General features: G+C 37.6%; 2 protein-coding genes across 2 annotated transcripts in view; one reads left to right on the top strand and one right to left on the bottom strand.

The window, feature by feature from the left end:
- Positions 1–22,981, bottom strand: part of LOC142337799 (testis-expressed protein 264 homolog) — a 35,289-nt gene extending 12,308 nt beyond the window's left edge. The window contains exons 1-2 of the mRNA XM_075387319.1: positions 22,711–22,981; positions 8,988–9,248 (exon numbers count right to left, since the gene is read on the bottom strand). Of these exons, the coding sequence (XP_075243434.1) occupies positions 8,988–9,248; positions 22,711–22,863 (414 nt within the window). The 5' untranslated portion in view covers positions 22,864–22,981. The remainder of the gene's footprint in view (positions 1–8,987; positions 9,249–22,710) is intronic.
- Positions 1–23,767, top strand: part of LOC142337798 (cyclin-dependent kinase 9-like) — a 209,603-nt gene that overhangs the window by 3,647 nt on the left and 182,189 nt on the right. The window lies entirely within an intron of this gene.

Raw genomic sequence — 23,767 nt, 5'->3', positions numbered from 1 at the left:
CATTTAGGAGCAGAAACCAATAAATCTCTTAAAATAAAAAAATGAACAGCAATAAACTTAAGCGAAGCAAAAAATGAGCAGAAAATGCAAAGAAACTTTGCAAAGCAGACGAAAATTGGACAAAAATTGCTGAAAAATTTTCAAACTAAAATCAATTAAATCGAAAAGCAACCAAAACCCCTATTTTGGATCACAGAACTCCCCAGATGCCTCCCCGAAAATCTGAATAAAAAAACTGCCTCCACGATGGCAAAATGGTATAGGTATCTCAAATATAAACTAAGTTAATTAATGAGCTTTTAAAGCCAGCGAGCCATCTGGCTCTTGTAGCTCGTTTTACACCCCAAAGTAGGACGAGAATTGGCTTAGTAACTAAAGCAACTACTAGGAAACTGCTAAGACCTTGTTTCATACTTAAAAAATTAAAGCGGTAATTCCTAGCATGCCAGTTATTAGATTTCTTCAACAGCATCAAAAAACCTTTTCCAGTTTTCCGCTAGACACTACTACTTGTCCTTTCGAGCCAACACAACCGGCTTTACTGTTAGGCTTGCTCTATCTACATCTTGCAGCTCGGTTCTCTGACGCAAAGGCTCAAATCTGTGAACATTCAGTATTTTTAGATTGAGCCTCAAAACTCGAGCTCTTAATCAGTCACGGCCACAAATTTTTCTTTGATTTTTTTCTCAACTGAGTCAGGAGTGTTTAGCTTTAGTCGGAACCTTGAGGCGCGGTCATTCAATTCAGTGATCATTCTCCTTGCTTTGTTTCGGGTTGCTGTAAATCTATATATCACGCTCTAGTGATTGCCATCTCTACCCCGTAGAATAGGATTGGCTTGGCGAAACGGTCTATTGTTATCTCAGCACTATAAGCTGGATGCTCACACGAGTTTATCTGAGATCAGATGCCATTAATGAAATCATAAATTAATGCCAGCATGAATATCATGATTTATGTGAAGAATACTTGGATCGGCAACTGCTTTAGAATGCACGGCATTGGCCCTCTGTCGACCGAGTAAAAGCTTTGACAAGGTCAAAAAATATCAAGAACAGCGATTAATCATTCCATTTTCGGCATTCTTGTGTCGTTTCTCTACAGTTCAGAGTGCTCGAAAGTGCTCCGGATTTGGTGGAACCCAAACTGCATTGGGTCAAGTTTCAATCTGCGCTGCCATCAACTCTTGAGCAACTTACAGTATTTTTCCTTCGCATTCAAGCAACAACAATCTATATTTGTTCGAATCAATTCTATCACCTTTTCTGAACAAGCTTATAAATTGGCATCTTTGTACCCATCAGATACTTTCCTTTGACCCTAACTCTTGGAAATGAGTAGCTAGCTCATACCCGATGGCATTTCATTCTTCAGGAATGATTCCAATTGAACCTCGTACATTGCCCTTTCCGAAACCCCCCATAATGCTTCGTAACTCCGCTACAGTCCGCATTAAGCATAGGGATAATCAGCGGGCTTGCTCATTTCGCGTTTTTGAGGTTTGCTTCCTGTAATGATCAACGAACAGCATCAGACAAGCCACTCACTTATAGTTCTGGAAAACCGAAACTTTCCAGGTTTCCTTAGATCTTCTTGAACTATATTCTCAAGGAAATTATCATAGTGGCAAAGTTCAAAAATTCACCGATATTTTCTCGAAACAAATATATTCAAAAGTCATAACAGACATTAGAAAACAACTGAAAAAAATGTCTAGTTTCTATTTTACCTTCTTAAAGCTAACTGCATCTCTGATTGCGGACACTAAGTCATTGAGCTACAAAAGTATAAGAAATTAAAGCAAAACACATGCAGTCCATAAAATTTTTACGGAAACAATTGGTCACAGCCTTAAAAACCACGTGCTTAACTCTGAAACAATAATATAATCTCGTTGGATCGGTCCCAAATTGTAAAAATCAGTTTTCACCATTTGTGAGTTTTGACAAATGCTAAGTTTTTTCAGTTTTAAAATTTATTTCTTGCTGCGTGATGGCTTTTGTAGCTGATTTGAAGTGGCGCCAACATCGCCGGCCCTGTTTTCGATTTCGGAAACGCCATAGTAGAATACTGGCGCTAACATCACGACTGGCCGGTTTAGCTCTCCATGTGCCATTTTGACTCTCGCTGATCTCACAACACCGTCGTTGCCAGTGAAGATCTCAACGATTCGTCCCCGTTTATACTCACAGCGTTTCACAGAGTCATCTACTAGCCATACTAACTCGCCTTCTTTCAGGTTTCGCACATGTTCTTTTGATCACTTCGCTCTCTGGTTCCATTGTGGAAGATATTCACGAGTCCATCTCTTCCAGATCATGTCGGTATATGCTTGAGCCGTTTTGAATGATTTTCTCAGGTCGTGGTAGCGTTCACTGGATGGCATGAATGGTGCACTCGCGTTCTCTCGTCCTAGCAAGAAATGATTTGGTGTGAGTGCTCTCAAATCTTCAGGGTCGTCACTTACTGCTGTCAGGGGTCTTGCGTTGAGTGTTTGTTCTACAAGACACATTGTTGTGCTGAGTACCTCGTCTGTGAGGCTTCGGTTGTCCAAGATTGCAATCATGACTTTCTTGCAACTTTGAACCAGTCTTTTCCAGATTCCACCAAAGTGTGGAGCTCCTGGAGGATTGAAGTTCAAAAAATCTTTTTCTGTGCTAGGTCACTTTCAATCTTAGTTTTGTCCCACTCGTTCATGAATTCTTTCAGCTTATTGGCTGCTCCAACGAAGTTTGTTCCGTTGTCACTGATGATGGTGTTCGGGTAGCCACGTCTTGCAAGGAATCTTGTCACTGCAGCTAGACATGTCTCGTTGTCCAATGATGTGTACTGCTCTGGTTGTCAGGCAAGTGAAGAGGCAGCACCATCTTTTCAAGGTACGTCGTAGGAACTTCACTTCAAAGGGTCCGAAGTAGTCGACTCCGGTATGGGTGAATGGGAACCCATGTTCATCAAGTCGTTCTCGGGGTAGATCCGCCATCGGTGGGTGAATTGGATTGGCGTTCCTGTGTCTGCATTTCATACAGCTCTACTTGACTTTTCTTAATGAATTTCTCATTCCGATGATCCAGTACTCCTGTTGAAGAAAGTTAGATATTCTGTGCCCTCATGTAGGTTGTCTCGATGTCCTTTCTCCACAGAAGTTGTACAACTGGATGTTTCGCGGTTAAAAATATTGGGTGTTTTGCATTGTAATCAAGGTTTGAATGCTTCAGTCGGCCTTTCACCCTAATTGTTCTATCTTCCTCTATGAATGGTGACAGTTTGGCAATGTTCAATGTTTTTGAGATTTCTTTGCTGTTTGCTATCGACTTTGAAACATTCGGGAAGCTTTCGTTTTGAACAAATCGAAACAGTATTTGCTCTGCTTGATGAATTTTGTCTGCTTTGAGGGTACCCCTCTGTTTCGTCTTGAGCCTCGTGCAGTACGCAAATAAGTTTCTGATTCGGTTTAAGGTACTGTATCGTCTCCAGTCAAATAGTGTCTAGTTTTGTTTCTGTTGCTACAGTACTGGAAACTTGCTCGGGTTCGAGTTCCTTCTCTTTACACCACGGCTTTGTCCAATTTCTTCATCTGCATGGAGCCATGCCGGCCCGTTTAGCCATACGCACTCCTTGAGGCCTTCGATGGACATTTCTCGGGTTCCGAAGCCGGCAGGGTTTTTCGCCACCTTTGACGTGTCTCAATTGATCCATCGACGAGTTTTCCAGTATTTCCGCTGCTCTGTTCGCAACGAACACTTGTTGTTTCTTGTGCGCTGCTTGTATCCACTGTAGTACCGCCAATAAGTCGGTCCAATGACAGATTTTGTCAATTCTGACATGTTCATTGGGTATCTGCTTTCTAAGACGAACTCCGTAAACTGCCGCTTGGAGTTCAAATTTGGTATTGTCATTGTCTGATGGGTGCCACACGACAATTCCCTATCACATAGGTGAGTTTCAACGTCGCCTCGTCTTGCAGATATGCCACGATGCACACCGCTTCTTCTGACGCGTCTGTGAAAATGTGCAGTCTCAAGTTTGTACAACCGTTTTCAAAATAAAGTTGATTTATTGACATCGTCCTTATTTCTCTCAACTCAGAGCACCAATCATTGAAAAGTTTTGACTGTTCGGGTGACAACTCTTTGTCCCATGCTTGTCCCATCGCTGCCCAGATGCTTTTGACTAGAAACCGCATTCGTATGGTGAAGGTGAACATATTCCAAGTGGGTCGAACACTGCTGAGACAAAGGATAGGACAATTCTCTGATTTATCTTCGCTGGAACTTCTTGCTCAGTTCTACGATAGACTATGAGATTATCTGTGTCTATAATCCAGTTCAGTCCAAGGAATGAAGATGACTGTGATTCTGCTTCGAAAGTTTTCACGACTTTTGTTGATCTGTCTGCCTCTGGGATTTGTGTCGCTTGTTATCCATTTCGTCAAATTTAATCCACCTTTGCTAAGGATCTCTGACTTTCTGGTAGATTTCAATCGCTTCTTGGTATGCTCTGACATATACTGCAACCACTGTTCTCTCAGCTGAGGAGAAAGTTTTCTAGTTGATGAACTTAGCCCTACTTCGGCTTCTGGGTCTGATGTGTATCCAAGTCGAGTCAAGGTGTTCACCAGATTTGTAACCACATTTGCAAACTTGACAATGCTCGTAGAATCGTCGTTCCGAATTGAAGGATGAGTATGTATTTTCATGAATTGTGCGTTGACTGACATCTGATCTGCCATACTTCTCACAGTATATCCCAAGCATGATAATATGATTGTGAGCTGAACCCCATTCCCGATATTGCTGCTTTTGCTTGACCCGTGAGACTGGTCTTCAGGTATTGCATCTTTTTCGTATCGCTGATTGGCTTTTGATGAACATCAAAAAGACCTGATCACTCGGGCAAATCCAGAGGATCTTCTGAAAACTCAAGTTAATTTTGGTTTTGGCAAGCCACTGGCACCACTTCTTGGTACTGGTTGGTAAATGACTTGGGGAGTGGTTTGATTCATTGTGCTCCTGTTTCTGCTCTCGGCCGACTTATTTCGAGAGTTGTTAATGGGACCCTGACTCCTGTTTCTGGGTTGAATGGCTGACGTTCCCTGCTGTTGAAACGTCGTCCTTGTCAACGGCGCTGTGGGTCCGTTACTCTAACTGGTTTACGGATTTCTGGTTTCCTGAGAATGCTCGGTTCTGTCAGTTGCGTTGAGAAAAGTCTTTCACCCGGTTGGAATAGCGGGGTAGTTTTCGGGTAGCTGCAGAAACGTTTGTCTTCTCTGTTCTGTGTGAAATTTGTTGGAGGGTCGATAACAACGTTTGGAGATAGTGGCCGTCTAGAAACAGACTGTTTAGCCACTGATTCTACCCACCCTGCTGTTCTTTCTTCATTGCGTCTGGATCCAACACTTTCTATCTCATCTGCCACTGATCCAGATGCCCTTGAGCTTCCTTTGGTCACCTCAAGTTTCAGACGTCTTTGTTCCTCGTCTACCTCTGCTTTCTTTCTTCCGTTTGCAAGGGCTCGCTCATGCTGTCGAAGACGCAGTTCGTCTTCTTAATGTATTGTATTTTTAGACGTAACTCTTGTTCTTGTTGTTGTTGTTCTCGCTGCTGCTGTAGTTGCTGTAAACGCAATTTTTCTTGCTGACGACGAAGTTCTATTTCCTCACGCTCCTGCTCCAACTCCAACTGCCGCTCTCACAGTCGTTGCTCTGTTTCTTTCAGAGCTCTCAGGTTTTTGAGCTCCAATTCTTCGATCTGTCGCTTTCTCGATGATCGCGAATTAGCGATACTTGGTTGTTTTCTGCTTCCTTGTGTAGCAGAATGCCTGCAAGTGACCTGAACGTTCTCCTCAGCGTTTTCTATTGCTCAATTTCCTGTATCAGTCACAGTATCGTTTGGGTCTTTATCAGCAGCCGATGTGCATGAAACTAACGATGTTTGATTTCCACCCTCTGCGGTTTGCTGATATTGCTTTAGGTTTTGATAATTTTTATGCTTGCTTAAATTTTTCAAGTAACCCGTGGCAAATTCTGACTTCACAATTTGTATATTCTGACACAAATTCTGACACAAATTCTGACACAAATTGCTGCGTGACTTGAGTCTAACTTCGTTACTAGCTGTTCCAGTTTACTGCAAAGCTTGCTTGCGGGAGTCGTCTAAATTTTCTGATCGCAACTCCTCTTCCACTTTCTCTGCTTCTCTATAAAACAATTCACATTTTTCCGCCATCGTGTAGAGCCGCAAGGTCTTTCCGCGGGTTGAAAACGCAGTTGCGAAATTCTTCTGTTGTTCTAAGTTTTGGTATTTGTTCAACCAACCATTTGAGTGTCTGCTTCTTTTTGCCCAATTTTCGTTCGGTGTCGCCATCGAAACTTTCCAAGTACTTTGTCTTCAGGAGTTGCCTCTTCTGCTTTCTGTTTCCCTCAAGTTCATTGTAAGTTTCGAAGAAACATTGATATGCTCTTTCTGAAGATATAGTCTTCTTCTGAGCCAATTGACTTTTCACATCAGCAACGTGTCCGTCAAACGTTTTGAGCAATTCAGCTTGCTCACTTTCTAGCTTCTTGACATCTTGCAATTCAGATTCTGACATCTTGTAGTTAGTCGTTTTCCAATATCTATCGGGGCTCTTTCCAGCCATCGTAAAGATTTCGTTCTGGTCCACCAAATTGAATCGTTTTTGTTGATATCCGGGTCGGCGGACCAAATGTTGCTGCTGCTCATGAATCTCAGCGGATCCGATCTATCACAGCCTGGTTCTGAGTTTTACCCCGGCCTGGTTCTTCAGTTTTTGATTGACGAACGATCTCGCAGAAATAATTAGTCGCTCGGACGTATTTAAGGACTAACTTTAATTTTGTTGATTGAAGTTAAGAAAATCCTTAGTAATATTCTATGTTCAATCTCGTGCTGAAGTCTATAAGACTTCAACCAGTAGCTAGAATTATTGCTAATTTCTCGTTAAGTAAGCTGAACTAATTAGAACTCGCAAGATCTTAAGATCTATCAGAAATTAGCAAAGACTAAAGTTGTTAAAGAATCAAATTTTAGTCAACTGCTCTGCATAAGAGTTTCTAATGGTTCTAAATACAATTCGGTTTCACTATTCAAAAAATTGGGTTTAAGTAAATAATCAAATATTTATCATTTATAACATCACTACTGGTTTCTGATTGGTTTATCAAGAAAATGATTTAGGTCATTGTTTACATAGTAAATATCAAATAACTGCAATATTTACTTTTATAGACATAAGCACGGATGGTTATTGCGTGGCTGTAAATGCTTCGATGGTAAATGCTTCGAATGTACGGTATTTGACCTTTAATGATCACCTGAAGTATCATAAAATAAACAACTTAACGATAAATTTAACAATAAATTCAACAATAAATTTAACAATAAACAACAAATTTAACAATAAATGACCAAATAACGAAAAATGCCAATTTTGCACCATATAAGTGCTAATAGCCCCACTTGTGGGTCTGATGCAATAACGTTCTTTGGGTCCATGAGTAGCTTAGAGGTAACCATAACCGTTTGCCATAACCTCGGGGTTGCTCTGGTTTTGCCTTCCAAAAATCGGGGGGGGGGGGGGTGTACAGATTTACGGTATCAACTTAAAAATTTTCAGTTTTGACCATTTTTGAGTTTTGACAAATTCTAAGTTTTTTTAGTTTCAAAAGTTATTTCTTGCTGTCTGATGGCTTTTGTAGCTGATTTGAAGTGGCGCCAACAAACAAAATCTCAATTTTGAGACATTTAGCATAAATTCTAACCAAAAAAAAACTCGCATCGAACAATTCGGCAACCCTCCTTCCTCTTTAGAAACAAAATCGGTAACACTACAGTTAACAATTTTAACATATTTTAGCATGTCGAAAATTTGGTCAAAAATGTGACTAAAACAGGTGAATTACGTCTAATATTCAAAACTTTAAACCTCGATAACTCCCTATAAAAAACGAAAATTCAAAAAATCTTTTTAATTCCATATTCTACGCTGGACTGGCTTTCTAATGATACCACTCACAACTCTACGATGATTATATCGATCGGCCAAAATTGTCTGAACAAAAAAAACACGTTTGAGTATATAGTTCTTCCCTCCCCACTAAAGTGGGGGTCGGAACAAAAAAGTAGACAACCCTTTTGGACAATTTTATCGCAAACATTCCGAACAATTTAGAAAATGCAAATATATCAATCTATATACTATTTTTGCCCCCCAACAAGCTGCAAATATCTTAACTTTTGAAGTTGATAACATAGAATGATTGAAACTTAGCATTTTGCCACATCAACCAAGTCTGAAAGAAGTTTGACAAGAAAACTCAGCCCAACTAACGTCAGCAACATTGTCAGCTTTTGGGGAGTTCACATAGATGTATAAGAAAGTTCACAATACCACTGAAAAAACTTAACCACAGGCTACAAAGAAAAATGTACAATAAATCGGAAAAATTATCAAATCAAGATTTTTAAAGCAACAAAAGTCAGAAAACAGCAACCAAGTAACGCTTATGAAGACAATCATACAAAATCCACTTCACAAGTCACAAAATGTTCTAGAACAAAAGCTGAAAAACGTTCCAGCAAAAACATTGCATAAAAAAGACTTAACAATAATTGCTTCAAACTTCGAGAGCAATTAAATACCTAAGCAAACGCTACATTTCGCATTTTGTGTTTTTTAAATACAGTATCAGAATACTCGTGAAAAATACTGTCTATGAGTCGTAGGAAAAAACAGCAAGGCATTAAAATCCTGCTAAGGGACAGTTATTGACAGTAACTTCAGAATCAAAAAAGACGGGTCAAACTGCTAATAGAGAGTTGTACCACACAATGGTTAGGGAAATTTAGAATCACTCGAAGCTCTGGTCAAATTATGTAAACTCACAATTTCAGTGAGGCCTCTTATTAGGTGAATCTTTTTCCGTACATACAAAATACAATCGAGGTTCCTTACCACGATACTTCACTTACCTGGATGAATTGACGCAGCTTAGGATAGACACGGATTGTAGCTATCGTACTTCCGAGACGACTTTTGATAGGAAACACAGCTTTCACCATCGGTGTTAACCTAATGTTGCTATTTCCACGTCCTTCCAGAACAAAGCCTTCCAGGCAGAAAAATTTAAAGCCTTTGCTTTCCAAAAGTCTGACTAGTTCCTCCACGCTCATTCTGCTACCGCACCTCTCCACAACTACTCCGACAGCATAACGACGCCTTGTCCTGGCGACCTATGAAAAGAACAGTACATCAAATTGAACAAGATCGACGATGTGCGTCTGTGCATAATATTCGGATCTTCGCGTATCGGCTATTGAAACCAAATAAATTCTCATTTCATCTTTAAAAAAAATTGATAGGCTTTTCAGTATTGGTAAATATAGGAATCCAGCTCACGCTTCATTTGGCGCACTCCTACTTTACCAATACTCAATAACCATTTTATTATTCACACGTGTTTCATTTTTCTACAATAGACACTTCATCCAATACAGCTAGCATAACACATGTATCTACACACAATTTCACTTTATCAGTTTATTAAAACAAATATTTCTTGTCTCATTCAGTGTAATCCACTAATATTGAGTTAAGCTGATAATATAACACGGATGGTTTGGGTTCAATCCTCACTGAACGCATTCCAGATATATAGTGCAACTGACGAGACATGTGAAAACAAACTGAAAATTTCGAATCAATCTTTCAAAAACACCAATACAAAACTTAGTTGCCAGATTGCAATGAAATAGCCGCAATAGCTGCGTAGATCTGCAGTCTCAAAAAAAGAACAGTAAGACAGACAGACAGAACGACTACTCATTTCATTAGAGGACCAGATGTTCAATTTTGATCAAGAATTTTATAAGTTAATGGTGCCTCTATTAGCTGCTCTCAAATAACCTTCTTTTAGAGTGACACACATTCACTTGACCATACCTCTATATTAAGTGAAAAGTCAAAATAAAAGTGAGGAAGTCATTTTGAGAGTGACGCAAGTCAATTGTGACCAAAAATTTAATCACGCGAATGAACAAAAAAACTCAGAGTGAGAAATGACGTCACGCATACACTTCAGTTGAAATTGCACGAATGAACAAAAAGCAGATTTCAAGTGGTTTTGACGTCACATGGTCGTAAAATCTTGACGAAATAAAAACATAACAGAACAAGTCCTGATGTACAATTCAAAAGAATTTTTGTTGACTAAACAAAAAGTAGACCTAGAAGGGACTATGATTGAATTAGGAAAACAATTTCCAAAAAAAGCAGATCAAAAATTTAAAAACAGAAAATCAAGAGTCAAAAAGCCGCATGTGAACAAAAAACCACTAGCGAGAAAGAGATATTTAGTTCAAACAAAAAAGTAGTCCTAGAATGAACAATGAATGGATTGGGAAAACCATTTAATAAAAATCCTATCCAAAAAATAAAAAGTCCAACTCAAAGTGAACTTGCAGCATATGATTAAGAAATCACTAGCGAGAAAGCGAATTTTGGTAAAAAAACCGATTTCTTACTCTTCTTGACTATTCGAGTGAAAAAAAGTTACGCCGCAAAACCACTCGCCTTTTGCTCAACTTCCTGTCTGGCGTGAACAAAATCACTAATCCAATTTGACTTCAAAAATCATAAATATGATTGAACAGATCATTTAAAACATAGTCGGAATACTTCCGCAAAAGACTCCGGCTAGAAAATTGACTATCCTAACTAACATAATGAACCTCCTAATTGTTTATGCTAATCAATCTGAAACAGTATCAGGCAAATCAACAAAACTGACAAAAGTAACTGACAATAGCTGATGAAGAATCTGATGAAGCTTGATTATGAACTGCGGCTCAAAAACAACTACTGACAAAAACCTTTCAACGCAGTTAGTTCTCGGTCAATAAGAGAATGCCAGAAAAGGCGACAAAATTAATCAAAAGGGGAAAATAAAGGACAATGTAGAAATTATTTGTGTGAAAATTGTCTACGAAATGCTTAAATGCAAAAACCCATCAATTATTTGGCAAATAATTTCTATTATTGCTTCTGTTCAGGCACATACCAAACCACCACCTGGCATAAAATGAAAAAATGCACAGATTGAAAAAAGAACCCGAAGAGATTTATATTACTGAAGAGAAAAAAGTGCCTTCTCTGAGCTTCAATGGCACCTTTAAAAAACTGCAAAAGAGCTCCAAACTATTGACTGAAAAAGAAACACTATAGCGAGAAGCCTAAAATGAGCAAGAAGATTAAAAAATTAGCCAAAATTTCAAAATCAAAAACAATTATAACGAAAGCCAACAAAAACTACAATTCATTTGAAACACAGAACTTCCCAAATGCTATGAAAATGTTGAAGAGGAATACAAAAACTGCTGAAAAACTTACAACACGGCAAAAAGATACCAGATCAAAACTGAATCTAAAACATCATTTTTGACTCAATGTTCAAAAAACTTTTCAACACTTACTAGTTTGGGATCCGACACAACTATCTTTCACTGCAAAAACTGTTGTAAACTGTTGAAAAGGCCGCACGTGATCAACAAAAAATTCGCTTGCTTAACGAAAAATTTTTCACACCTACTTTTCTCGCTCTTTTTCAAAAAAATATGAACAAAAGACCACTCTTCTTTGTTCTTCAGCAATTTGACCTGAACACGTTGTTTTCACGCAGTTAACTCCCTGATTAAAATTAATCCAACAAAATTACCAATAAAAAAGACGCTCCACCAATACTCCTCTTCCAGTCGTAAGGAAGACAGCGCCGATACAATTCAACTTCTTTGAATTGTAAAAACCAATAGAGGGCCAATAATAGCCCCAGCTATCGCTGTGCGGTTACTATTAATTAATAAAGCAAACGCAAACAAGCAATCCTTGTCTCACTCGGTAAAAATGGTCAATTCAAAGTTAAGTTGCCTCAGCTTTGTTTGGGATCCTTCCTGACCGTCCTCAGAGAATATCCCCTGATTCCCAGTGAAAAGATGATTAATCTGAGAGCTTAAAACAAAATTCACAGTTCTGAAAATGAAAAGGACAAAAAATCCACTCTTAGGTCGATGGAAACAACTGTAACAAGTTTTTACTTTGGCTTAAGAGATAAATGTTGTATATTAAATGGTAAGGGTGTTATAATCTACCCTCAATAAATAAATCATTAAACAGCCTTAATCGAATAAAACATAATTCAGTCAATTTTAACTCAATTTTGAAAAATCAAAACTAGCTAATTTAAAGGTCGTATAGGCATTGAAGGTCCAGAAACTTTCAAAAAAACACTCAAAACTATAATGCCAAAAAAACATGACAAAATCAAATTGTAGAAACTTTTAAAAAAGCAATGAAAAAATCACAATCTGAAAAAATTATGACAAAAAAAATGTCATGATAAAAAAAGTTCTATTACTCAAAAATTATGATCTAAGAAGTGACTTGCCAATTTCATTAGTAATTAAAAAAATATGTTCTAGCTTATATATTTAGCTTATATATGGTAAAAAAAGACTATATGGTAGCTTATAGTAATAACGCTAAACGTTTAACAATAATACTAATCATTAAAGCCGTATTCTTATTTTAAATGAGTTAACATTTCATCTGTCGATTTCACTCTAGTTTATGCACTCAATTCATGTCCTTGTTTTGATATTTAAAATGTCAGCTATACTTTCAGGTAAGCATACAATTTCGAACTTGGCTGCTCACATACATTTGTTTGTTCATAAACTTTTTTTTATAAACCTGTAGCTGTTAATAAACCTCTCGTTCATAAACTTTTGCTTAATCTTCAACCTTTGTTTCATCATAAACCTTTGGTGGTGGTAAACATTGCCTTCGTCTGTTCCATGACGATCTACACTTATAGTACTTTGAACTATTACATTATTACTTTCTCTATCACTATCTAATAACTACGCTGATTAATATACCAGAACTATACTAGAAGAACCAGCAATGATACCTGCTGTTTTAAGATGTGGATCTTTATTAAAATTATACATAAATATACAACTAAAACCTAACACCTAAATTATTCTAAATTATCCTAAATTAGCCTAATACTGCCTATGATGATTATTATAACGCCATTAAGGTCGTTTTCGGATCAGTAACTAAACGTGTGACAGGAAAGCCACGAGCTAGTACTCCACTTCGTGTAGAAACGTCCTTTGGGAGTGAACTTTCACTAAAATTTGCTTAAGGTTTCAATTCCCTACTTTTTGTATCACTTTTCTTCCAGCATTAATTCTCATCTTCAACAGTCTTAAGCTCACATTTAAGCCTTCCTGATACGATTTGCTTCAAGTTCCCAAAACGGCTCTGGCCGAAATGAGCCACTTAAGTACACTTCCCTCTGAAGCACGAAACATTGCTGACGAAACATCACAAGATGAACAAGACATCGTTCGAAACAAACGCAAGCGAACTAGAAATTATCCAAAAACCAACTCTGAAACAATAAGACCAGTTATAATAACGATTAATCCCAGACCAAGACAAGCCCATGTTGCCCGCTCGATGAAAAATACATTCCCTCAAAATTAACTGCATTAGGGAACTTCCAAATAATAATGAGCTTTTTAATCTAACCCGAAGACCAAAACTCCCGAGAATGTCTGAAGAACGCCTCAAATCTACAATTAGTCTTCCCAGATACCTCGATTGACGCAAGAAACACTCTGCCAAAAGCCAAGTCTAAACCCAGTTTTGTAATTTTAAATGTACATCATAGCAAACAAGAAAACAAAGTGAAGGAAGAATTTCTCAACAACGCAATAATGTTATCAAAGTGCATCGGATAACAAGCAAGGCCACAGGAAAACCAAAGAAACTGATTCACATTAAAAATGATAGTTGAAACCATACAAAAGCAGCAGTCAAACATGCCGTTAAAATAGGCTGGTTACTTGATCGTTGCGAACCGAGGAAAGATCCAACCCACATTAAACAGTGCTTCAAATATCGAAAGTTTGGTCATTCGGCAAGCGATTGTAGACACGAATTGAGATAGATCTCTACGATGTGCAGGCAAACAAACTGTATAAAGTTGCAACGAATCAAAAGAACAGGCAAAATGCACACGCAACCTTGTATAGAGGCTGTCCTGCATATCAAAACACCGTGACCAAAGCAAACAAACAAAAACAAGAAACGAAAAACTTAGTTCCCTTTCACAGAAAGATACTCAAAACATTCAGTCAATAATCACTACAAAAATTACTGTCCTAGTTGAAGTTCCCAATAAAATAAGAAACAATTTCAATACAGTGTCCTATAGCGATGTAATCAGCACCGTTAGAAACAGTGCTACCAAAGTGTTCAATGAAAGAATAGACGGATAAGAAATTCACGATAATGTCAGGAAAACAAACTTGGTTCAAACTTAACAGAACAAACATGAGTCAGTTTAGCAGCCAACAAAACCTTCAACAAGAACCATCTTAAATTTTACAATGGGACTGTCATGGCTTAGAAAACAACATTCACAAACTGTTCTTATTTCTGACGAGGGAAACATCACATTGTCTGCCTAAATAAAGCCAAGAAATGGCAAACACGTTTCGTACATGAATGCTTTATTACAACAGAAGCAATGCAAGCAGTTTTAAAGGGTCTGTAATCATTGCAAAGAATGGGATAAGGTTTGAAGACGTCAGACCAATTATATCAGGAAAAAGCACCAACGGACAGGCTTACGACGACCATTGGAGTCTTACAGATAATCAATATTTACAATTCATCAAATCAAGAACTAAATTAAAGAAATATTTGACAGCAAGCTGCAGAACATGTACATCTGTGGAGATTTCAATTCACCTCATCAGGAGCTCAACTGTACACAAAACACCGAAAACGGCGAAAAATTGCTGGACAAAATGATGACGGAAACTTCAAACTACTGAACAACGGTTATCCATCTTAAAATCAAATCATCATAAGACCCCAAGCTTGCTTGAATTACATTTCTGCAACCTTTCAGTCTTTAAATACTTTGACAATTTTCAAGTAACAGCGACACTCACTAAATTTTGGCAGCGACACTTACTACATTGAAGCTGAAACTTTAACGAGTAGTCGATTTAAAAGCAACTCCATTTCAAGAAGTTCAAAAAGCGTGCAAAAGTCAATTACAAAAATCCCTGCGTGTACCCCCAAACAAAGAGAAACCGAACGAAGTAAACCATAACCTCATTGAACTAATTAATAAATCAATCGAACAATCCTAAGCAAATTTTACGACTCAAATTTGTCAAGAGCTAATCAGCCAAATCTAGCAAAAAAGATGAGGCAACTAAAAAATGCATAGAATGACACTTTCGATTGAGATGGGAAATCAATTTCCTGCTAAGAGAAATTAGAAGGGCATTCAAACGTTCGAATGAAAGTCGGAACTAGCTAATTGACAGCAAAACAAGCAGAAACAAGGGGTTCTGGAGAGCAATTAAGACCATCACCAGCGATAAACAGCCAAGCGGATAACAATTACAAATAACGTTTAAAAGTTGCTGTAATCATGAAAAATCTGAGATGTTTAAAAGCCTACTCAGCGAGACAATGAAAGAACACCAATACGAAAAAAAGAATTTGAAGCAGTATTTTCGTGAATTAAAATACAAAACCTCTAAAATAAACCAATCCAAACGAAACAACTGACAGTTTTAAATGTTGAAGAGCTCAAATAAATTTTGAAACATACAGGTAAATCATTTCTCGGGCCAGACAAAATCAGCTATCAACCACTGAAGGCGCTACCAAAAAAAGTTTTCATATGCATAATTACTTCCTGCTCAATCAATAATTCTTACGTTTCATGTGTTTGGAAAGAATCACCGGTAACAATGCTTCCAAAACCTCTAAAAGACAGCAAGATAGCAGAAAACTACAGACCAATTAGCCCTACCAATTGCATAGCAAAGGTCTGCAAAATGTTGTTCAAAATCTCATCCGAGGCCACTGTGAATCAACCAAGGTCTTTGAACAACAAAGTGCATATAGAGCCAACAGACGCACAACTGATAATCTCATTGTATTGACTCAGCATATAAGTGAAGCATACCAGTGGTCAGAAATGGTGGGACTGCTTGTTTCGATAAAGAAAAAACTTTTGATGCAGTTTGGAGAATAGGGTTGATTGACAAACTTAAAATTAAATTTAAAAAATCATGAAATGGGTAAATTCTTTCTCACAGAAATGTTTTCGTGAAAATGCGAGAAATTCTCATCAACTGCTGGTGTCCCCCAAGGTAGCGTTGAGGCACCTATATTTTTCCTAAATTACAAACTCAAACATTACAGAAAATCTAGCCCAAAATTTCAGGTCGCAGATGACTTCGCATTATATTACAGGTCAAAGTCCAGTCAGCTAATACAAAGCAACCTCGCAGAATCACCAAATAGTCGCATAAATTGGTGTGGTAGGCTCAAAGTAAGAAATCCCGCCTAAACCAAGTACATGCTATTCAGAAACCCTTCGAAAAGACAAAGCTATAGCCTAAATATCAACGGAAAACACATTGAAGCGAAAACCATGAATTTCTTAGGAATAAGACTGTGCAAACACTGAGGCCACACCTCAACTGCAATGAACATTGCAAAGACATAACAACCAGAGCAAACAAGCGAGTTTTCCAGCTGTGGCGTCTAAGGAACCTCAAATGTTGAACAGGAAAGTTTACCTCTGCTGTACAAGTCTTGCATCCGGCTTTTATTTCTATATGCTAACAATGTCTGGCTCAACCAATCGCACATGCAAAAAGCGCAAAACAGCACTGAGAATTTGTTTAAGGAGACCTCAATGGCATGACATGCAAAAGTTACACGAAGAATCTAACTCAACTAGCATGAGGAAACTTCAGATACGGCAGGCAAAAGACTACATCACGCGCGCACAAAAGAACGAAAGTGACTCATTGTGACGTCTTATAGAAAACAAAAGGCAATGTCCAAAGAACAATTGCAAAAGCACCTTGGACTTTCTGTTTGGGTAAACAATCAAGCTTCCTATCTTTTATTACTGATTTAAAATCAGTGATCACCGGATTTTAGAGTTTCTCAATGACGTATAACAGATTCATATCAAAACTCAGACAAATTCATTAGCCATGAAAAAGAACTGTACCGTAGACATTTCACCAGCAAACCGTGTGTAGGAATGACGCAACACATCAGCATACGAAATGAAGAGCACAGCGGGAAATCGCTCCCCCACGCGCCGCAGCTGTCTCGAGTAAAAAGACAGCAGATTGATGCTCAACCCTTCTAGCTTTAGCTTGATTTACTTTTTTTCTCGCTTATTCTTTTTTCTCTCCCCTCCCGGACAAAACAGTTTCACTTACCTTCCTCCCTAACAATAATCACTAACAACTGCAAACGCCGCTAGCCAGAGATTCACATCGACAAGAAATCTGAACCAGGAAAAGCCAGTGAAAACCCTCCACGGTTTTTTAAAATGGCTCCGTATCCCAGTAACAGTGCACAGTTCAGAGCCAATGCCCCAAATTCAAATTCAAACACAAACTCTTGAAACTGCTATTGTAATAAACTTGATTGTTATTGGTTGTACATATGTTTCTTGGCTCGACATTCGACCTAAATTTTGTCAATTTTTTCTTTTCACTATTCATTCTTTCACTATTCAAAACGTCAATTTCAGGTTTAATCGCTTCGAACTTTAAATAATCCAAAAAATCGAATTTAAAAGTTATCACTATCAAAAACATCTATATCAATTTCACAAAGATCATTCCTAATTTTAAATTATTCTAGTTTTTAATTTTAATTTAAAAATTTAGTTTAATTTAATTTTGTGTAAAATTAATTTTTAATATAAAAGTTTCTATACTTATCTTTCCTACTTCAGAATCCTAAACTACATTTTTATCCTTACCTACAATGAAAGCATTTTTCTTTGATATTTTAATATCCATAATCAGAACATACATGGCGTTCAAATTCATGTCCACGATTAAATAGCATTCAAATTCTAACAGAAGGCTTTCCTATTGTAACATGTATATTTGCTCTAGTATATTTGCTAGTATATTTGCTCATGTATATTTGCTAGCCATTTATTTGCTCTGGTTTTTGACAATTTACTATCATTTGTTTATCTTCATGTCTAATAGTTGTAAAAAACCGACCCATTGTTTTATTTACACCCATTTCATGCAACACAAGTTCACATCCTTCAGAGGTACTGATATTATTCATATTGAAATCTTAATTACCACATACCCTTGCCAATATCTATATTTACCGAGAAAAATAACTATCTTTGCTATACAACTCTTCAACTTGTTTCACAAAAGATACCCCACCTGATCTTTAAGTCCCATATACAAGTGTATGTGAGGCTGAATACTAAAATGTCTTTTCAGGGATGATTTTTAAGTCTCTTGAATTGTTTATCAAAACCATCAAATCTTTGATATTAAGTTGGAGCATTTGAATGTAAAAAAAGCCTAAAATCAATAAACAGAACTAAGAACCAAACCATTTTTTTCCTTTAAAAGAAGGTTGAATTTAACTGATAGCTTTCATAATCATTTTGCTCAAAAAAATTTACATGTTTTACCACTCTGTAGAGGCTCGAGTAGAAAGTCAAAATTCAAGCAATTCATGAATAAACTTGCTTTCTGCTAAATAAAAGAGCCGTTAGAAAATCGGAAACGACTCGAAGAGTCGTGCAATACAATTAACATAACCTAAATAAAAAAAATCAAACGAAATGAAAAAATAGCATACTGAAAAAGTAGACATGGTTTTAAAAATGAAGATTCAGCTTTAAGTTTAGGGTTTTGGCGGGGTGAGGCTAGGTGTAAGGGGGCAGTTAGGCAGTGAATAGCAGGTGGGGTGGAAGTAGGTGGAGTGATTCGAGGGATGGCGGCGGTAGATCGATAAGGGAGAGAGAGGGGACTGAGGAAATCAGAACATCAAAACAAACACGAGAAAAACAATGTAGCCCAATATAAAAAGTTTAGAAAACGAAGACACAATTTTCAGTTCAGTGGTGTAGGTAGAAGCTGGGGTTAGGTGGTTGGGTGAGGGGTGGGGTCTGTAGTTTGGACAAATAGCTGTGACTTAAATACTATAAAAATTTCAAAACAATTTCTTAACCTTGAACACTACCAGCAGTTCCTAGTAACTATACATTACAAACTAAGTATTTGATAAAACCAAATGTTAAAAAACAGAAGTCAACAATCAGAAAGACACAGCAGATTGATGCTCAACCTTTCTAGCTTTAGCTTGATTTACTTTTTTTCTCGCTTATTCTTTTTTCTCTCCCCTCCCGGACAAAACAGTTTCACTTACCTTCCTCCCTAACAATAATCACTAACAACTGCAAACGCCGCTAGCCAGAGATTCACATCGACAAGAAATCTGAACCAGGAAAAGCCAGTGAAAACCCTCCACGGTTTTTTAAAATGGCTCCGTATCCCAGTAACAGTGCACAGTTCAGAGCCAATGCCCCAAATTCAAATTCAAACACAAACTCTTGAAACTGCTATTGTAATAAACTTGATTGTTATTGGTTGTACATATGTTTCTTGGCTCGACGTTCGACCTAAATTTTGTCAATTTTTTCTTTTCACTATTCATTCTTTCACTATTCAAAACGTCAATTTCAGGTTTAATCTCTTCGAACTTTAAATCAAAAAAATCGAATTTAAAAGTTATCACTATCAAAAACATCTATATCAACTTCACTGATCATTCCTAAATTTAAATTATTCTAGGTTTTAATTTTAATTTAAAAATTTAACTTTATTTAATTTTGTGTCAAATTAATTTTTAATATAAAAGTTCAAAACAGAACTAAGAACCAAACCATTATTTTCCTTTAAAAGAAGGTTGAATTTAACTGATAGCTTTCATAATCAATTTGCTCAAAAAATTTTATATGTTTTACCACTCTGTAGAGGCTCGAGTAGAAAGTCAAAATTCAAGCAATTCATGAATAAACTTGCTTTCTGCTAAATAAAAGAGCCGTTAGAAAATCGGAAACGACTCGAAGAGTCGTGCAGTACAATTAACATAACCTAAATAAAAAATATCAAACGAAATGAAAAAATATCATACTGAAAAAGTAGACATGGTTTTAAAAATGAAGATTCAGCTTTAAGTTTAGGGTCTTGGCGGGGTGAGGCTAGGTGTAAGGGGGCAGTTAGGCAGTGAAAAGCTGGAGGGGTGGGGGTAGGTGGAGTGATTCGAGGGATGGCGGCGGTAGATCGATAAGGGAGAGAGAGGGGACTGACGAAATCAGAACATCAAAACAAACACGAGAAAAACAATGTAGCCCAATATAAGTTTTTTAGAAAACGAAGACACAATTTTCAGTTCAGTGGTGTAGGTAGAAGCTGGGGTTAGGTGGTTGGGTGAGGGGTGGGGTCAGTAGTTTGGACAAATAGCTGTGACTTAAATACTATAAAAATTTCAAAACAATTTCTTAACCTTGAACACTACCAGCAGTTCCTAGTAACTATACATTACAAACTAAGTATTTGATAAAACCAAATGTTAAAAAACAGAAGTCAACAATCAGAAAGACACAGCAGATTGATGCTCAACCTTTCTAGCTTTAGCTTGATTTACTTTTTTTCTCGCTTATTCTTTTTTCTCTCCCCTCCCGGACAAAACAGTTTCACTTACCTTCCTCCCCAACATAATCACTAAGTATCTGATAAAAACAAATGTTAAAAAACAGAAGTCAACAATCAGAAACCAGCAAATATTCAAAACGAATGAAGTCAAAATCAAAAGTCATGAACAAACTTGCTCTAGCTAAAACATAGCCGCTAAAATACCGATAACGATTCGACGAGTCATTCAAAAAACTATCCTACCTATTACAAAAACATTAAACAACCTGAAAAAAAGTTTTAGGGGTGGGTAGGTTGGTGGGGTAGTGGGGGGGGGGGCGTGGTAGAGGGATAGGTGTGTGCGTGTTTGGGGGAGGGGGGGGGGGTCGGTCGCCGTGGGGGCTGGTTTTAAAGTCCATTGTTCGAAAACCGAAGTCATAATTCTAAAACAGAAATTATGTTTAAAAACAAAAGTCAAATTTTAAGTCATGATTTTAGCTAAAAAATATAGCCAATGGAGTCATGCATTATAATCTCGAATCTAACCTTACCAAAACCAGAACATCAAAATAGACACGAGAAAAAGTAGCCCAATAGAACACATTACTAACTCTTTTAGAAAATGCAGACAATTTTTTTAACGTGTGGGTAGGTGGTGGAGTGATTGGGGGCAGGAGGAGGGGGCGGGGCGGGGTAGGTAGGTATTGGGGCGGGGGGTGCAGATAGGTTGGTGGGGGCAGTTAAGTACGTGGTGCGGCAGTTAAGGTGGGGGAGGTAGGTACGGTGGGGGAAGGCAGGGTGGTCTGTAGTATAGATAAGTAGGGGTGACCTATATAGGATCAAAAAATCTCCAAAATGACCTTTCTACCTTTGAATAGTACCAGAAGTTCTTAATAACTATACATAAAAAACTAAGTTACTGTTGAAGTCAAATGTTCAAAAACTAGTCAACAATCAAAAACAGAGGTAAAAGTTCGACACGAAAGAAGTTAAAATTCAAGTCATAAACTTGCTCTATTAAAAAACCTGTAGAAAATCAATACTCCTCTTTGAGTTGTAAAAACCTGTAGGATACAAATACTCCTCTTCGAGTCGTATAAACCTGTGAAGTACCAATACTCCTCTTCGAGTCGCATAAACCTGTGAAGTACCAATACTCCTCTTCGAGTCGCATAAACCTCTGAAGTACCAATACTCCTCTTCGAGTCGTAAAAAATTGTAAATACGCAAGACTTCTCTCCGAGTCGAAAACCTAGATAATTGCAAACTAGCTAGGCTCAGCTCCCTAGCTACAATGAACTTGGAACCATTCAAAGTAATTTGAGCACTGGTTACGACTCGTAACAAACGCAAAAAATTCTATTACAAGCAACGAACGTACCAGAAGGAATTGATAGCATTAACTGTACACCTTTTTACAACTAAAAATAACTTTTCATATCCTGGCATTCATTTCACTTGCACACGATTTACTTCAATCAAGTAAAAAAAAATCTCCTAACATGACCAAGTAGCTGAAGGCCATAAAAGGACCATTGCTGTGCCTGCATTTCTATGAGAGCATAAACATGCACTCAACTACCCTCCTACTTTGGACATAGAACTGAAGCTTCCAGGCGCACGTGCTATTTTATACATAACTTGTAGTGTAATACTCTCACCAATTGCAACTGGGGTACGAAATAAGAAACACGCAAATCTATGTTCAGATAATTAAGATCTTTTCAACAATCTCCTCCCCTATTGCAAAAGTGGAGGTAATTGGAGACTAAAACACGAGCCAGCAATTTATGGATAAATATAAAAACAAAAAGCAGGATCTTCTCCGTTTGTGCCCCCCCCCCCCTCAAGTTACAGAGCACGTGTCATTACACAGTAAATCATTATGTTAAAATATGGCACATGCGTCTGTGGGGTGCAAATAATATCTACCCACTCAGCTTTGCACAAACGGAAAAGATCTAATAAAAATGAGAATCAGGGCTCATCTGAACCGTAGGCTTGAGTATTATGTAATATAAGAGCATAGTTTAGAAGGGGATATAATTCTATACTCGGTACCAGACGGGAGCGATTGTTGCAAAATCCAATAACAGGTAGAAATTCTTACAGTTCCCGAGTTATCGTAATATATTCCGATGGTGTCACTGTACGGCGCCAATCTCATAATAGGCGCGAAGGTTTGGTATATTTTTGCGTAGTCGCCCCTATACACTTTGTAAGCTATTATCTTCCGGGAGCTCAGCACGTGTCTCGTTTGCATGCTCACATCAATGTTCCAGAATATTCCCGATTGATAGACATATAAAAAAATGGAGTAAATTGCATAGAAGCTGGCCAATCCAAAAAACAAAGATAACACAACCGTAATCAGTTCATCCATTTCTGAAATAAATTTGCGACATATTACATCAATCATCTCTATACTTCAGTAACAACCCTGTTTTTTCAAAAAGCACTACTTAAGAATCAAATACCCAGCATTCATAAAAACGACACCTAAACAATAACAAATTCGAGGTCAAAAGCGGACGACCACAAATATCTAAAAGATTGGTTAAACATTTCGTCATAAGTTGACAGATCGAAATAAGAATCTTATGGAATTATTCACACAGGCTTGTATTCCATAGAGCTAACCCCGTCTGCATTATTTCTCCTGGCAATTGCCCTCAACGGCTGCTTCTTTGATTAGATTTTTGAGGGGAATATTTGAGGACGGTTCAACATGGAACACATGAATAAACAGTCCATTTTTTTTTTCAAAAACAAAGCTGCCAAAGAGCTGTCAATCTGCTACGTTAGTTATTTGTTCAGCAATTACTTAAGGAATTCTCTGTGTCCTCTCTTTCTACGAACACAAGAGCTGGGATCATTTTAAGAACCAAAGCCAATAAATCGTTTTCCAATACAAGCTTTGATTTTGAATGGTGATTTTGGAAAACATTAATAGGGGCAAGTTCAAAATTAATCCAACCTTACACGAGATTACAATCTTATTCAATAGTTCAGAAGGGATTATTAAGTAGGTATTAAAATGGGCATGATGGCAACGCATAATTTGCCGAGACAACGTACTATTGCGCGATTACAATTGCCGCAGGCGTTAAATTTTCATTCAGTTTGATCTTTTACGGCTTTTAGAGGTGCCTGCTTTTCATTACAAG

This window comes from Convolutriloba macropyga, chromosome 4 (genome assembly GCF_964194025.1).
Source record: "Convolutriloba macropyga chromosome 4, txConMacr16.3, whole genome shotgun sequence".
Taxonomy (NCBI): Eukaryota; Metazoa; Xenacoelomorpha; order Acoela; family Convolutidae; genus Convolutriloba; species Convolutriloba macropyga.
This window is presented reverse-complemented; position numbering and strand designations above follow the sequence as displayed.